Source organism: Sinocyclocheilus rhinocerous, unplaced genomic scaffold (genome assembly GCF_001515625.1).
Source record: "Sinocyclocheilus rhinocerous isolate Xijiao unplaced genomic scaffold, SAMN03320098_v1.1 scaffold615, whole genome shotgun sequence".
NCBI classification, from domain to species: domain Eukaryota; kingdom Metazoa; phylum Chordata; class Actinopteri; order Cypriniformes; family Cyprinidae; genus Sinocyclocheilus; species Sinocyclocheilus rhinocerous.
Genome location: NW_015631049.1, coordinates 1,887,542 through 1,905,574, shown reverse-complemented (window position 1 = coordinate 1,905,574; position 18,033 = coordinate 1,887,542). Strand labels below are relative to the sequence as shown.

Genomic DNA, 18,033 nt, shown 5'->3' with positions numbered 1-18,033 from the left:
CAACATAATAATTGTGTCTGTGTTGTCTTTAATGTAAAATACTTGAATTTAACCCATTACTTAAAGGTGACATATCATGAAAATCGGACTTTTCCAGGTTTTACGTGCTATAATCAGGTCCCCGGTGCATCTACCAACCAAGGAAATAATACAGTAAAAAATTATCGTAATTTTAATTGTAAAAGACTAAAATCCTAAAAACCTGATAATTGGTTAACAATAAGTTCCCTTACTCTACCGTGAAATACTCTAAAATATCATGGGACTTTTAAGTAAGTTTATAGTAAAATACTGTTGAATGTACAGGGTTTGGAATTAAAAACTAACTAATCATCTTACAATTTACAATGAAAAAACATAAATTGACATTCTCGGTGTGACAGCTTGCATTTGATGGGTTTCCTCTTCTTTACCATCTGCATTTTAAGGTGGATGTCAGTTCATTATAAAGGTAAAGAAAAAACATATTTTAGTACTTTGGTATATTAATAATATTTCAGGAAATAAAATATGCTTTTATACTGTAAATTTAATTTTAGTCTGTACAACTTAAAATGTTGCATTTTTTACCATGAAGTTCTGGCAGCCACAACTGCCATTTTACCATAACATAATCAAATAACATTTTAAAATTATTAAAATAATCAATTAAAATCATTTAACTTTTGTTTGACTTTTTTTTTTGCTCAATAATTCATGTAGTCTACATTCAATAGTTTAAAATCTCATGAAAAAGATGAACGCGTCAGACATATTTAGCACCAATTGTAATAGCAAAAATAATCATTTTTTCCAAACAGGTTTTCCAACCACTCCATTCTTTAGACAAATACTTTGTCCCACCTCAAACTCATGCCATATGTTGACCTGTCAGACAACTCAAGCAGAAGCAGCACCACAGAGAGACAGTGTTTACACTTCCCAGTAAATCAGCCTACAAAGGCTTATAGTTGTTTCTGCACATTAAACTGAAAGAAGTATTATATATATACATATATAAAACGTGTGTATTTGATTGTGCAGTATGAATTACAGGTCTATTAAACATTATATAATGTAAGTTAATTAAAGTTTTGGGGAAGTGTAACCCAGTTCTACTTAGCATCTTGCTGAACTGGCCCAAGCACTAATGCAAACAGAGAGACAGATTGGTGTCAGGAACAATAGGCCTCTTAGCGTCCAAACGAATAATAGCATTAGACCCTGTATAGAATCTCGACGAGTCGAGTCATGTCATGAACCCGGGAAGTAACTCGTTGTAGTCCCTAACAGCCGTTTTTGTAGGCATTAAACTGCCAGAATTTTAAAAGACTTTCAGCTTCGTAACTTTGCAGATATTGTTTATGTTCAAACAGCAACATTACAAACTAACGTTAAAAAAGTGAAATCGCAATGAACCACCCCTTTAATGTTAATATAATAAAGATTATGGGAGTATTGCAAATAATAATGATCTGAAAAGGCAACATGCATAATGCAATGGTAAGTTTGATTCCCAGGGAATGCATTATCTGATAAAACATATACCTTCCAATGGAATGACAGTCATTTTGGATACAAGTGTCTTCCAAATGAATGAATGTACTGTAAATGCAAATGAAGCGCTACCACTGAGATGCTCTGGAGAGTCAATTCTAGTCAAATCTAGTCAATTCCAGATGAATAAAATCAAGTCCTGGCCTACTTCCATCTTGCTAAATATTCAGAAATATACTTTGAAGTGCATTGTATTACAAAAGTTACAACAAATTTTATGTTGACATTGAGGTGGCTTCACTGGAGAGGCAGATTTTGCATTCTGTCTTCATTTGAATTCACAGTAGAAGTTTTTCTCTTTGGCCTCACTGCTTCACTTTCCTGCTTCTTCTTATGCCCACAATCCTTGACATGCTCAGACGCTTTGAGCGGATTTTGTTGTCACTTAACCACTGAAATGGTGGAGAGGGTCACAGCATCCCATTAACAGATCCATATGTGGGCTTTCATTCAATACCCTCGCTCTTGAGGGGTCTTTATTCTCTCTCTGTCTGTCACACTCTCTTTCTGTCTCTCTCACCCTCTCATTGTAATTTAAATGGCTAAAGCAGCACTCCTGTTCTTCTCTGCTGGTTCATTGCTACAGTCTTTAATTAGTTCATCTTTGGTTCAGTTCAACTGTCAGACGGAAAAGCTCTGGCAGGGTTTCTACAGACATGAACAAGTTAAATTTAAGACTTTTTAAGACCTTTTTAATACCACCTTATATGAAATTTAAGACCTACACCTGTAATGGAAATACACATTTTATTACAGGCCACATGTCACTTCACTTTTTCACTTTATTGAACTGTTGTAAAAATCAATGTCACATTTGTAGAGAAAAAAAGGCACTCTTCCGTGTGAACTTGAGTATAAATATACACATTTTCTGCCCCCATGTCTTGAATTTGTGATCATTCTGAATGTATTTTAATAGACTGAATCATGCAGTGATCAGGCAGAGCGCACTAGACTTCACGTAATACTCTGTAGGTGCTTTGAATGTTGTTGTTTTTTGCGTCGTGAGAATATTGAGCAAAATAGCTCACTTGTCATGGTGTTGTTTAACTATATCATGTTATAAATAAACTAAACATTTAGAATTTTTACCTCAGTGTGTTTCTTCTGAGTTTATGTGTGCTGTTACGCTCATTTGTTATGAAGACTCCCACAAAGAGACAAACGGAGTGAGCTTCAGCGCGACCGTGTATTCTGTATTCTGCTAACTTAATGCAATTCTCTCTGATGACGCAGTAATTTACCGCGGGGAAGAAAAAATCTTCGGTCTGTCCAATGATTGTAAACCATGTTGTAAACAGTCATTAGGTCCGTCAGACTGAAGATATTTTAGCGGTGAGACCAAAAATATTTAAGACCCATCGAATCCGAATTTAAGACTTTTTAAGACTTTTTAAGGCCTTATATTAGGAAAACGTTATTTAAGACATTTTAAGACTTCTTAAGGACCCGCGGACACCCTGTCTGGGTTCAGTGCTCTGGATTTACCATATGGATCTCTTCCTCTCTGCCATTATAAGCTATACATGATTTCAGAGGATGCATGGCCTGTAAATACATCCTATATATCCAATTAGTGTAACATGGTCAACATTTGAACCCAGTCTTGGCTCCACCTGGGCCATGAATCATTTTTCATATTAATATAAACTATAAAAATTCTAATTTCTCATTTTTTCCCTCAGATCTCATTTTTGAAACATTTTAGTTCCATATCAATAACTTTATTAATTATGTTGCCTCAAGGCTACTTTGTGTAGTTAGGGTACCAAAACTCATAGGAAAATATTATTAATTAGTGATTTTTAATAGAGTAAAGCAACTGTGCACAAATACAGTAATTAAGAAAACTGTTTTGATTTTTTTTTCTTTTCTTTATAATCTTTGTCTTATTAACAAGACCATCATTCTCCTAATTCCACACTGTTCAAAATATTTGAAATAAATTCCTGGTAGCTGAAAAATGTAAGTAGCCTTAATATTTCCTGCACATGATTACCGTGCCCTTGCATCCTGGTCCTGAACGGTATCATCTTTTTCCTCGGCCTTGCCTGTTATGCATGGTGTCCCTGTTTGAGGACAATATTCAGGACAATTTTAGGTAAATTTAGAGATTAGTAACCACATAAACCACACAGACTCAGTGTTACAATGAGCCACAATCCTGAATCCTATTGCATGTGCAAAAATTTCCCATGACAGCAGAAATTGGTGACTTTTAATTAGAAGATTCAGAAGATAAATATGCATGCCACAAAAGAAGTCTCTTATGTTCACCAAGGCTGCATTTATTTAAACAAAAAATACAGTAATATTGTGAAATATTATTATAATTTAAAATAACTCATTTCAATTTCAATTTATTGAATTAGTAAATTATTCCTGTAATGGTAAAGCTGAATTTTTAGCAGTCTTCAGTGTCCCATGAACCTTCAGAAATCATTCAAATATGCTGATTTGCATATTTCGTATTATTATCAATGTTGAAAACAGTTGCGTTACTTAATATTTGTGTGAAACTGTGATTTTTTTTTTTCAGAATTCCTTTTTTATAAATAGAAAATTGAAAAGAACAGCATTTATTTGAAATAGAAATCTTTTGGTACATTATAAATGTCTTGACAGCCACTTTTATTTGATTTATTGCACCCATGCTGAATCTTAAAAAAAATACTTTATAAAACTGATACATTTGTTTGTATTATTTTCTTTGTTCAGGGTATGTACTGCTCCATGCATGGATTTAAAAAAATGACAAAAAAAAAAAAAATCATTTTGTAATTGAATTTTTGTCAAGTTATAATCGGTTTACATCGCATTTTTTAGTTTCATAGCCATACTACATATTGGCTCCTGAAACAATGTAAGTTATGATTGTTTGGACCGTCCCTGCTGGGAAGGAGATGTAGAGATTGGACCTCCTGGAACTTTAATTGAATGCCTCTGCATTATATTATCAGTGAATGTGACTTGGCTGAAATCATATGTGTATGGCAAACAACTACGCGTCTAAAGAATTATTTTTCATTGGAATGAATTGAGTGGCATTTCTGCCCCGTCTATATCAGCGTTATCTAGATCTAGATTCACGTCTACGTCTAGGCAACACTGGTGGCGTTGTGCACAGCAGGCCATTGTTACACAGCCAAGTATTTGAAGGGCACAGGCCCTGTGGGAGAGAGACAGGAGCCAGTAACAGGGGGAGAGATATGGCAACACAGTGAGCTTGATAGAGAGCTAAAACCCATAATCCCTCTGGTTCAAACCACAAGTGAGACTCTTTCCTCTGTGTGCTTGATGGTAGGGTCTAACTCTTCGTTGTGCGTGTGCATACAAGGCCAAAAAACAGTGCGTGCTGATAAAAGCCATCCCTCTCGCTTCCTCCTTATCCATCTCGCTCAGAAAACAGAAATAAAAATAAGGGCAGCTGCTCTCACCGCAGATCTCTGGCAATGCGTCTCGAGCATGGCACGCACACAAACTGTAGGTCTTGCCCCCATTGTGGTTCGAACTCAGTGAGGTGCATGTAAACCAAAACATTGCTTTTAAAAGAGAATTGCCTCTAGTGCAGAATGTATGTACTCTCATGGAGAGCTTCGCTCCTGATCTGGCTGCACTCCAGCACACATACTACGCATATAAAAGAGAGATACAGGCCCAACGTTCATCCAAACCGATCAATGCCAGGGGCCTCAATGCATTCTGGGTAACTCGGCCCATCTGAACCTAATGCTCCTTTGATGGTATTACATTTTTAGATGTTGTAATGTTCTGTCAGGAGTTCACTGGGCTGCATCCCAATACGCCTACTTATAGTATGCACTGGAAGTATGCACTTCATTGATGAGAGGAAAGTGTGTACTGCAAAAGAGAGTGCCTGTATTGTTTACCCACCCTCATGTTGTTCCAAACCTGTATGACTTTCTTCTGTGGAAAACAAAATAAAGAGATATTTTGAAGAACAAAACAACACTGCACCACACTGAATTTCATTTAATGTTCCTGATTACCTGTGTATTCCCATTTAGCCACTTGTTAGCAACTGCCTTTTTCAAGACAAGTAAAGGCTTTAAAAACAATCTCAAGGAGTATTACGGATGTATTTTATGCTGTAGAATAAAAACACAGACCTTATTTCAGGCATTTAATTAAAAACCCATTAAAAAAAAAAAACACTGACTTCAGGACGATGGAACTGGAAGTGCTAAAATGCTAAATTGTTTCCGGGTTTCGACCTACAAAAAATACATCATCCCTGTAGGACTGTATTTAGGATGCAGTGCTTGTGTCATGTGGCACACATTTTAACGATAATCATATCTGTTGCTGTTTGTTCATTCTTCCTGTCATGACACCCAGTCATTCTGAGGAGCAAGAAAAATGTTCCTTGTGGTTCAATTGTAAATCTAAAAAGTAAATTGTTGAACACGGGTCAAAGGACAATGTCAACATGGCAGATATAGTACGTGCAGGAATGTATTTATGAATGGTCATAAAGTTCACTGAATTCAGTACATACTGAAAGTCTCTCCTTTTCCTTCTTGTACTGATATCTTTAACACAAGGCAACTGAAAGGCGCAATCTCTTTTTAGTCAGACAATCAGCAAAACTAAAAGACAAAAAATAACAATTGCATTGTTTGCTAAGTTACAAGCCAGAAGATTTCAGCATGGACTTCACTGGCCTTTCCTCAGAGGAATTGCAGTGAAACTGAAGATAGCTGAGCCACAGATGAAAGAGACACAGAAAAGAGAGCGAGAGGGAGGGTGAAAGAGCTTTGTATTTATCACTAAATTGGATTAAAGATTTAGCTGGCATCATTTGTAGTAATGTATGCAGAGTTAAACGCTGCTCAGAAGCCTCTCTCACTCAAAGAGCTTTAATACTGAAACCGAACAAAGTGCATTCAGCTGCGCTGAACACAATCTCCACGGGATGAGCAGTTTCCTTTTAATGTTACCATAACTACACTTCACTGTACTTTTGGCAAATTTCCCACCCTTTGAAAAAATTTCACAACGCTGCTGTTTCTCTCGCTGTCTAATGTAAGAAGAGCACTAGACAGTCTGAAGATTAGTTCAGCAGTCCCATTAATTGCTGTATTGTTTTGTTGGGCTCATACTGAGAATACATCTGTGACTGAGCAGAAACAGTTCCGCAATGTTTTCAGCGCTCTTAAATGAAGAACGGGTGGATAAAAACGAGAGAGAACCAATCAAAAGCTTTAGACAATAAATCTGGAAATTCAGAGAATCGGCTATGCGTGTCTTACATGCAGTTTAATGCTTGACGAGCCGCTTGACAAAGACTTTGTTTTTAATCTTTTGAAATTTGAGATGTACCTGGTTAATCTGACTTTTTGAAAAGATGAAGACACTGACATGAACGATAGCTTACTCTCCTCTGAAAGCATCTAATGCGTAACTGTAAATGTCCGTTATATTTTAGCCTAATTGTTTTCATTTGACTGTCTCAAGTGTTGAATTCTGTTGCTCTTATGGATGATTCGTTGTGAGCTTTTAGTTGGTTTTTTCTCTGTAATAGTCAAACGAGAAGGGGACAGAGCTGCACAGAAGAAAACAGCTCAGGGCTTCAACATCATATTCAGCATCATAGTGAAGGACTTTAAGGATGGAGGGGGTGGAAGAGAGGAATATAGATGGAGATGGCCTTTTGTACGCTTGTAAAAGGCACAATCCCATTTAAATCAGTTATGGAGTCACAGTAGCAGTAAAGATCTTTCCAAACTAGTCTGACCAAGTTTTAGCTCTGATCAGCTGAAGGCCATACCGGCTCACCCACTGCTTTTCCTTTGAAATAGGTGAAGTCAAGTCAAGTCAAGTCAAGTTTATTTGTACAGCGCTTTTCACGATACAAATCATTGCAAAGCAACTTTACAGCAAATTAAGTTTCTACAATAATCAAAACTATTATCTGTGATCATTTCATTTACAATAACTGCTTTGGGTGAGAGTGATCTAATGTTTAGGAGCCCAAACTTTAAAAATTGTTTTTGTTCATTTATTTTAAATTTTTCTGGTTTAATCAAGATCAGATTTTTTCTAGATCCTGCATTAAATTTATAATGAAGTAATGCAATGCAAGAAAGAAACAAATAAACCAACAAACAAGCTTTCTTGCTTGTTTCCTTGCTTTATTTCACCTTTATGAATATCTCTGTATGTTTACTGGGAGTAATTAACTTCAAGTAAGCAATGCAACTAACTTAAAGGAATAAGTCACCCAACAATTAAAATTAGCTGAATATTTACCAAGATATAGATGATGTTTCTTCATCAGAATCACTTGCTCATTTATGGATCTTCTGCAGTGAATGGGTGCCGTCAGAATGAGAGTCCAAACAGCGTATTTTAGCCATAGCAAAAGTTTGAAATTCAAACTGTCTTGATGGATTTGTTTCTTACAGACAGCTTTTCGCTTCATACGGTGTTAATTTAAGGACTGGAGTCTTGTCAATTACTTAATTGGCTGATTTTATCAGCTGTTTGGACAGTTCTGCTTATTCTGCAGTTCTACAAAATTATATCTAGTTAAATACTGCTGTTCATCACAGTTTTTTCTTGGTTTATTGGTGTTTAGTGTAAATATGCTAAAATGTAAAAAAAAAAATAAGGATAGCAATATACTTAAAAGGATACTAATAAAAACAAGCTACAGTTTAAAAGTAGCTTCCCTTGTGCTGGTGGGTGTACAAATAAATGGGTTTTATCAGTCTGTGTGTGAGAAGACTATTAAAAAAGAGAGAGAGTGAAAAAGCTTTTTGGGGGATGGAGGAGGGTAGATGTATGTGGGGCTTGGAGGGAGAAATGCAAATAACCATGAACGTGGAAAAATAACAGTGTGAGAATTCAACTGTGCAGAAATTTCTCGCAAATCCAACTTCAAGCACCCAAAATTGTGCCATCAGCACTCCACCCAAGCCGAGCAATGTCTGACTTCATTAAGGCTTGTGAGCGAAGGTGCAGCTGCACATGAGTGTGTTTGATTAACTCTGCAATGATTTCTGACTTAATCAGTCAGAAGAACAAATTCAGTGAGCAGGAAGCCTTTTATCAGCCAGACTCACTCACCTGCACATCTTCCTGCCTTTTAGCCAGCAGCGAATTAGCAAACCGACGGCTGTCAAAAATGAATAATTGAACTACATTTACAAAGATGAAGGCTAAACTGGTACACTAGATAAATTTGTATTTGCTAGGCTTTGACTAGATTTACTACTTGAAATAAATACTTCTTGGTCACGTGTGGCGGATTAGTATATTAGTTGTTTTGAAAGCATGGTGAGGAGTCATGTTTTTCTTAGATAAATTTGGTCATTGGACTATGAAAACTTACTTGTAACTTTTAGAAGACAAAACATCCTCCTTAGTAAGAAATACACAGACTAAATTTGGAAAATAGCATACTAGCAGACTTATATTTCTGCATATATAAAGACATTGCATAAATAGTTTCCAAATTCCGAATTCACCACTGATCTGTGCTTAAAATCACATATTGTCAGAGTATGTAATGCATTTGATGAAGAATTTACTGGACCATTACTATAGTACATTCTGTAAGCATCAGAAGTGTGTAATATGAGTACAATCTGGTCATACTAATCTGCCATGTCACATTGACATTAGCTTTGTTATTATTTCCTGCCATTTACAAATATGGTAATGCTTCATCCTGAGATAGTAAAGTGTCCATCATATGGCAGTAGTTCATTCAGATAAATTTTGCCTAGTTTTTACCACTGAAAAAAAATTATTTAATATGATTGCATGGCACCCAGTTGTCATCTTGGATAGTTATTTTACATTTTAAATCCTATGTTGTGTAAAAAAAAAATGTCTTAACATTAGCTGAAAATGACCTGTTTAATTCTAAGGGTCAAAGAAAGGTTAGAAGAAAAAAAGAAAGAAAGAAGAAAAATATGAATTAAGTTACATTGTAGGTAGACCTCAGCCAGGAGAAAATTTATAATATTATTAATAATAATAATAAATATATGATAAAATGATAGATATTGCTGTGTGAACCTGTGTTGATTTTGCATCAGTACATACATATTTTATTTTGCAATAAACAGATTAAGACTTTCAAAGCTTTAGTGTTTTCAAAGTGGTGATGTAAGAACACAAAAATCTGTTTCCAATCCAAACAAGGAAACTCCCACCTCTGTTGTCTCATACTGTAAATCTCATTCATTCAGAAATGTCTCACGTTGGCGTCGAATCTCACCACTGTGTCTGAAAGCTATGCCTTCCTCCTTCTTCAAAGTAAGAACAAATTTACTTGGGAGAAGAGGAATGTCTGAACCAGCAAAGAACAGAGAGGGGTTAAACAGTGTCAATACCATAACCTCATTTATCTGCCGCCCTTAGGTCAGCAGGGCCGACTCCGGCCGATGTTAGCCATTAGCCCAGCCATTTGCCCATATGTTAGAGCAAATGAGTGCTCGGATAAGTCATGGATCCGATAATACACCCAGTTAGATTTGACTTTTAAATAAGACTGACTGATACTGTATGGTTCATTCTGAAGGAAAAAGATCCCAGTGTGCAGTGTTTTATAATGCAACCCACACGTTCACTTCAAAATATTCTCTTCTTAATCAGTATGATACAAAATGCTAAATTTGGCTTGGAGCTATAAAACATGATAAAATGCCCTGAATTTTCAGATGGGACCAGTTGCATAAATATAGTCACCATGTCTTAAGAACTAGTTTGACTAACTAGCAGGTAACCACGCGGTAATCAGTCTTACTTTTTGGATTCAAATTAGACCAATTTATGTTTTTATGTAACTCACTTTAAGAAGTTATGACCAGACTTGCAGAGAAAAAAAAAGTCATTAGCTTTTAAGCCCAGTCTAAGCAGTTTATGCAACCAGCCATTCATTCTCTAGCTGGTATATACTCTGCAAAATGATGCCATTTGTTCATTTTGAAATCTTTTATTGTACTGTTCTGCCATTTTTTTTTTGTCCCCCAGAATAGATTTTGCCCTTTTTTCACTTAAAATAAAAAATGGTATTAGCATAAACCTCAATAGATTTATGGATGTTTATGTATTTTTACTGGAAACCAAGAACAAAAAAAGGTAAAAAATAAAAATAAAAATGTTTGCAGTGTTTAAAAAGGACAATTTTCTTTGAATATGAGTGTGAGTTTGTGCTCAGAAGCCACAGTATCAGTGCACTGGCAAATAAGCCATCTGCTCGGGCCTGGGCTGCAGAGTTAAATCAACGTTAGTCCAGCACTGACAAACAACGCCGAGCTATTGCCTCATCATTCTGAGGCCAAGCATTCATCTTTCTTCTTTGTATCATCCATCTCTTTTCTTATTAATTTCCTTCCTGCATCTTTCTATTGCATTCTCATCTTCCTGCAGCTCTCACCTGTGGTCTGTCGTTCTCGCTGTCTCACATAGAGGAGTGTGCGGTTGGGTGCTGAGCCGCTTAGGTTCTGCTGTGGTTACAGAGGTGCTGACGGTGACACTTGCTGGCCCAGACCGTGCCCTACTTACAGAGAGTGAGAGAGAGAGAAGGGAAAGAAGGAGGATGGGTAGGCTAAAGTGTCAGCAGTGCGAGGTGCTCAGTGCTTAGATAAACTCCTGTGGGATTAATGGCCTAGTTAAAGTTGGAGCTAAAGAGGATTAGCCTCCTCGGAGAGGTGGCAATAGATCCAGCATGTCCTTCAGCGGTGGAGGCAGAGGAGGACAAGGAGGAGAAGGATAAAGGGGGAGAGAGGGGGAGTTCGTAGGTTGCTACTGAGCATGCAAAAAACAGTCACATCTTGCAGGTTGACACAAGGCCGCCTGTCACCAAAGTGGTGGAAAATGACGGCAAAGACGAGGGAGGTGTAGCAGCTGTTCTTGCAAATCGTGACTGCAGCAGTGATTTGATTTGGAGTGGACGGTGCACTGGACCATCTTTAGCAAGTGTCATGGAGTCATGTCTGTTCATGTATCGCCTCAGTTGGAGTGAATATTTGTGCATGGCGGTTGTATATTCTGTTATTTGTATTGTGACTTCACTGGTCTGGTCTGAAGGTGTGTCATTTTCATTCCGTTTACAGCAACAATGTAAAAAAAGTACTATGGTTGTACTATAAGCATTTTTTTGACAGCATAGTAGCATTATAGTACTTTGGGGTATCATGTGAATACATATTTACAACTTTACTTCTTTATTCAATCATGACCAATTAATAGTGATAATACAAATCAAAATAAAATATGAAACTACAGTATTGATTGTGTGTACACGGGTGCAATTTGTAAGTTTCAGTTGATGTGTGTTCAGAACAGCAGTAGTAAACATATGGCACTCTATGGCCATCTAGCGGTCAAGAGAAAAACAGACACTAAAAAAACGCCTAGAACAGGAGTATTTTTTTTTATTTACACTTTTGCAGACTTTCACCAAAGAACGGAACATTCATTTTAATACAACAGTATTAATTTAACAGATTTTTTTTTCTAAAAATGCGTTTTCCATATTAATAGTCTCATTCTTCAGAAGGATAGCTCAGTAATGACGTTGAGTGACTAAAATGCATTCATGATCTAATGTTCTGAATTAGTGCTAGAATTTTTAATTAGCTGAAATGAGATACATGAAATTACAAGCATACTTATTAAAAAAAAAAATATATATATATATATATATATATATGTCATAAGTTTTATTAAAATGTTTTAGAGCTATTATGACACGATGTAAAATAACTGCTGGCAAGTTAAATAGGACTTCTAAAGATTCCTTAGTCAAGTAATGAATTCCAGTTCTTTCCTTTAAGGTAAACAGATTAGTGATTAAGAAGCAAGAGATGAGTTAAAAATACAGTAAGTAGCACACAAATTAAAATACTACAAATAAGACGAAGCTGCTCTTTCAGATAGTTAAGAGTGGGTGATTCAAAATCTCTTTATTGTTGATGAAACAAATCTCTCGGATTGTTGGAATAGTCATCCAATCCAGCACATAAAATAATGTTTATCAACAGCACCATCAATCATCTACGGATAATATTTGCTACCAAATATATTACCATCTATTTCTGTACATTCTTCTGATGCCTAAACAATACGTAGTGTCTAATATAATACATAAAGGATATTTGCAATGACCAGAGTGTGGAAATCAGGCTTGAAATCAGCCCTGTTCCAGCCCTTTATAAATCACACTTCACGGACTTCAAAAATAAAAAAATTGAATTTCATTTAGATGTTCGTCACAATACCAGAGAAAGGAACATTTAATACTTCCATTACATCACAATTTTAATAACAATAATATTGTTAATTTGCTTGTTTGTGGGATTTTATCATAGACATTTTATCATAAATTAATTTCTCAAAGCTCAATGTCCTTTTTGTATGATGGTTTCAAATAAAAAAAATAAAAAGGTAAAAAAAAAAAAAAAAAAAAAAGATTTATCAATCATGTACTACAGTATACGGACAATGCCTTTTGTACTCTGTAAAAATATATATTAAAAATACATATATTAAAATATATTAAAAATACATAAAATAGTTCCCCTAAAATATGCGTCTTTTGGCATTGGTTTATCAGTGAAATAAAAAACCTCTAAACTGAACCGGTGGCTTTAAATCATTACCACTATCACACCAATTAAGTTCAGTGTCACACTATTGCTAGCATACTGAGGTGAAAATAGCAAACTGCTGCTGTCTGGCATTGTACACACTCCTGGTGTGGGTGCCACATCTGTTTTCTACATGACCTTTATTACAAAACAAAGCCAAAGGCCAAATCAGAGCAGCATTTTTGTCCTTCCATTATGGGTTGGCAATATAACAAAAGAATAACAATAGAATTTTTCATAAAAAAAAAAAAAGACTGTACTTTATCACAAGGCACATTTAACACTGAGGTAATCTGACATGATTATTGATTAAAATGTAACCTTTTCCACAATCCACAAAAAATGTCAGCAGGAATCAAAGCAGACAGACGCCGATACTCAAATCCAAGACATTGTTTTTTGATCAAAATAATAATAAAAAAAAATCTATTTAAAATCTATTGCACACTCCATGAAAAACACTACAACATTACACATTAAATATGTCCCTGAGTGTCTCATGGGTCCAAATATACATGTAAAACACAATCAACATCATAAAAAATCAGGATACTTTTAAAAGTCATAATATATATATATAGAGCTGTTCTCCCAATAGTGATTAAAAACTGTAGAACTATTGTCAGCTTTTATAAAATACATAACTGTCAGCCCAGTAATAAAAGTTTCAAGGGCTTGACCCTCTTTTAAGTCCTTAGCGTTCAGCTTTAGCTTTCAGACTTATGTCTGTGTCTGCCTGTGAGAGGCTCCATCTCTACGGTATGGTCTCTGGAGCCCCTGTTCAGTTCAACCACTCTTGGGACGACCGTGGACCAGCGATCTGTTGGAGTAGAGGAGAGAAATTACAGCTGTTAGCTGATTTTTGAAACATACATTTTTGTGTATTACTGTGTATTTTCTGTGTTACTATACTGTAAAAAAAATGATTGGAGTACGTTTTACAAGAAAATACTATTTCAGTCTTTCTACTTCAAAGTTTCATGTTTTATCTAATGTATTACTTTATTACTTTACTAGCAATTTCTGAGTGAAAACTGGGCAAATTCTGTGCCCAGAAGTCATAAAATATATTTGTTTAAGGGTTTATATATGCAGCATAATAGCTGTGAAAAATCATGTCTGCTTGTTTACCAACCTCTTCGAAGGCCCCGTCCACCCTGTGTTTGTTCGTAATGGTCTTTCTGGCCTGGATCCTCGTTTATGATCCCCAGATTTTGATTCCAGTGAGACCACTTCACCTCGTCCACCCTGTAGCATGAAGAATGAAGGCCCAGAACTCATGTAAATTACTTGTAGGCTTATGCTGTAATTTAATAAATGAGTGGTGGATGTCTTGTAGCTGTACCTGAAGCACCAGCGTTTGTCTGGCGTTCCATCCAAGCCCTTGCCCACAGTAACCATCTCTCCAACACGGAAAGACTTCCGCAGACACACAGGGAAGGACCGCTCAATGTCCAGGATAGTTGTTGCCCACTGATGCAAACAAGAGGAAAATGACATGTTGGAGATGAAAGGCATTTATAACCACCGAATACTGAGGTAAAAGCCTTGGACAGAAGTTAACTAAAAACTTCCAGTCAGATGGGCACCAAAATAAACCACTGAAACAAAAACTTAAAAGGAATAGTTCACCCAAAAACTGCCATCATTCACTTTCTCTCTCTCATGTCATTCCAACCCAGTATTTTATTTTCTTCCAAGAAAACACAAAAGGAGATTTGTATAGAGCTTTTATGATACTTTGGCAAAATAAAATCTTGGATATTCTGCCTTACATCTCTTGTGTTTCACAGAAGCATTAAAATATATGGGGCTGAAATGACATGAAGGAGAGTAAATGATGATCAAATGACCTCAATTTTAATACTATCTATCTATACAACAGACTGCCACATTTGACCTTTTGTGTACACCTCACCTGCAGTTTCCAGATCTGCTTGCTCTCTTTGGACACCTGTCCCACCGTCTCTCCCATCAAAGCGATTAACATGTTGAGTAACAGGACGAAGGTGAGAATAATGTAGGTGACCAGGAGAATGAGGAAGACGACGGGATCCTGTGCGCCTTTTAGCATGTCGTCCAGCTCTCCAATGCCTATGGTCAGCTTAAACAGGTCCAAAAAAAATTCGCTGAAGGTGTTTGTATCTCGGCATTCTGGGTATTTGGGGCAGCTATCATTACATGTCTTCTTATCAGGGCAGATGGTCAGCAGTGACACTAATGCTGGTGCAGAATACAAAACGAAAGTTTCACTAATTATGACAAATGTTTCCATAAAATACCAATAAATTAACTATTATTACTAGAATACCTGATGCATAGCCGATCATGAAGAGCACATAGACCAGCAGGAACCGGAACAAATCTTTGATTAGAATCTGAACAAAATACCCAAATTGAAGACACAATGGGTAAACGTAATGGTCTCTTAATTACACTGATAATATGAGAAGAAAGCAGACTGGCAAAGACGATAACTTTTATAAGGGTTTTATGTAGTTTCTAGCAGCAGTGTACACTATTAGGATGCAGTCATTACTGGAAAATAATGAGGGATAATATGACATTAACTATATACAAACATATGCATATGTTTCATCAGTATATAATACCATCTCTACCTTTCACTATATTTACAGAAAAAGAAAACCACACATGGTCCCATTTCCAGTGGACCTTACTAAACATTAAAATAGATTTATATATACATATACACATTATATAGAAGATTGGAGTAATGATTCTGAAAATTCAGTTTTGTCATCACAGAAATAAATTACATTTTAAAATATATTAAAATAGAAAACACTTCTGTAATAATAAATAATATTTCTGCAATTTTACAGGTAATTCTGATCAAATACATGTAGCCTTGGTGAGCATAAGAGACTTCTTTCAAAAACATTTAAATCTTACTGACCCCAAACTTTTGAACAGTAGTATATGTGATATTTGATTTTTCAATTCAACTACAAAAATATAAGTTTTTTTTTGGGGGGGGGGGGCTAAACAAACTATGATTTGTTTTACTTCACAAGACTTGTCAGTAAAATCATAAAAATAGGTGAAGAGAAGAAAAAGTAAAGAAAACAAATATCACTATCAAAGTGATTTCACCATTTAGATTCGTTAAATTAAATTTACTGTACATGGTCCTTAACCTGCTCTTTTCATACCTTCTGAATCATGATGCTGTAAGTTCCAGTGAGTTTAAGGCCTCTGGTAAAATAGAGGGTGTTCATCCAACCTAGTGCTAGAGCAAACACCATCACAGACACATAGGCCTCAATCCCTGACAGATACAGAGCTGCACTCACCAGCACCAACACGGAGTAGATGAAGCTATGGAAACACAAGGATTGGTCAACAGGTAATGTACTTGTCATCAACATACTTCAACTATTAAGGTTACCATTTGCTTTGTGTTTACTGATGGCTTATTATCAGCTCAAAATTGATAACTAAACATACTGTGGCCTCTGGCTATTTTCTGATTTTGTTACTTTGAAGGCTCTAAAACGTCTTTCAGTTTCTATTTGACTCTGTTGCTGAGTTTCAATATGTAAGATTTGCTTTTCAAATGCAAAATGCCTCACTGGTTTACCAATGTCATTTATTAATTATAATTAACATAAACGTATCAGTGAACTGCAGTCATCTTTGCTTAGATCGCGCTGTTTTTATGCAAGGAGATTAACTATTAAAACATGCCAAGAAAGGGTTCTGGAATTAATTAGACAGCTCAATTAAAAAGAGGGAGAAAATCGCCTTAGGGAAAGACATTTGAGAGTAAAGGAAGACACAAAGAATGGGACCGAGTGTCTTACTAGAGAAGTTGAAAGGATCCATCAATAAATAAAGAATTCACCCCTGGGCACTTCTTCAGGAAAAGGTCCTTAATCTAAATCAGGGGAGAAAACCAAGAAATGCTGCTATAGGTTTATAGTGATAGCTAAGGAGGAAAAGTGATTTGCATACTAAAACATACAAACCACTGTTGCTTTTAGCAAGCTGAGATGGAAGTGTGATCTTACAAATAAAAATAAGTACTAAAAATGATTGGTTATTGTGTATGTAAAGCTTACATTTGTTACAAAGAAAAAGACTCCAGAAGCCACGGTTATGATCTCCCCTGCCAAACGCACCTTGTCTTCTGTGGTGTTGTAGGCGTAAGGGGGCTGTGGAGGTATAAGGTTCAGGAATCAACTACAGACCTGTTCATTCCCAGAAAGTATCTCTACCACATGAACTATCTATCACACAGGAGGGCCCATCTGGAAAAGGAGTTATTACTCTGTATTTTTATATAAAAACCATGAACACCCACATGTACACTATCATTCAAAAGTTTGGGGTCGGTAAGACTTTTTAAAGTTTTTGAAAGAAGTCTTATTTTCATTAAGGTTGCATTTATTTGATACAAAATATAATAATACAGTAATATTGTGAAATATTATTACAATTTAAAATAACTTTTCCATTTTAATATTTTTTTTAATTTAATTTATTTCTGTGATGGCAAAGCTGATTTTTCAGCAGTCTTCATTTAGTGTCATATGATCCTTAAGAAAAATTTTAATTTGCTGAATTGCTGCTCAAGAAACATTGATAATAATAGGACATGTTAAAAACAACTGTGCTGCTTGTTCAAAAGAACATCATTTATTTGAAATAGAAATCTTGAAATATTAAAGGGATAGTTCACCCAAAAATGAAAATTAGCCCATGAATTACTCACCCTCAAGGCATTCTTGGTGTATATGACTTTCTTTTTTCAGTCGAATCCAGTCGGTGTTATATTAAAAATGGTCTTTGATCTTCCAAGCTGTTTAATGGCAGTCAGCGGGTGTTGCAGTTCATCAGTCCAAAA

The 18,033-nt window shown here is 35.8% G+C and overlaps 1 protein-coding gene across 1 annotated transcript in view; it reads right to left on the bottom strand.

The window, feature by feature from the left end:
• Positions 1-13,187: 13,187 nt before the first annotated feature.
• The window catches only part of LOC107741238 (transient receptor potential cation channel subfamily V member 4-like), a 30,910-nt gene continuing 26,064 nt past the window's right edge, over positions 13,188-18,033 (bottom strand). Inside the window, exons 11-18 of the mRNA XM_016553914.1 lie at positions 17,249-17,341; positions 16,991-17,064; positions 16,340-16,505; positions 15,475-15,541; positions 15,082-15,386; positions 14,509-14,636; positions 14,299-14,411; positions 13,188-13,983 (exon numbers count right to left, since the gene is read on the bottom strand). Coding sequence (XP_016409400.1) covers positions 13,871-13,983; positions 14,299-14,411; positions 14,509-14,636; positions 15,082-15,386; positions 15,475-15,541; positions 16,340-16,505; positions 16,991-17,064; positions 17,249-17,341 — 1,059 coding nt within the window. The 3' untranslated portion in view covers positions 13,188-13,870. The remainder of the gene's footprint in view (positions 13,984-14,298; positions 14,412-14,508; positions 14,637-15,081; positions 15,387-15,474; positions 15,542-16,339; positions 16,506-16,990; positions 17,065-17,248; positions 17,342-18,033) is intronic.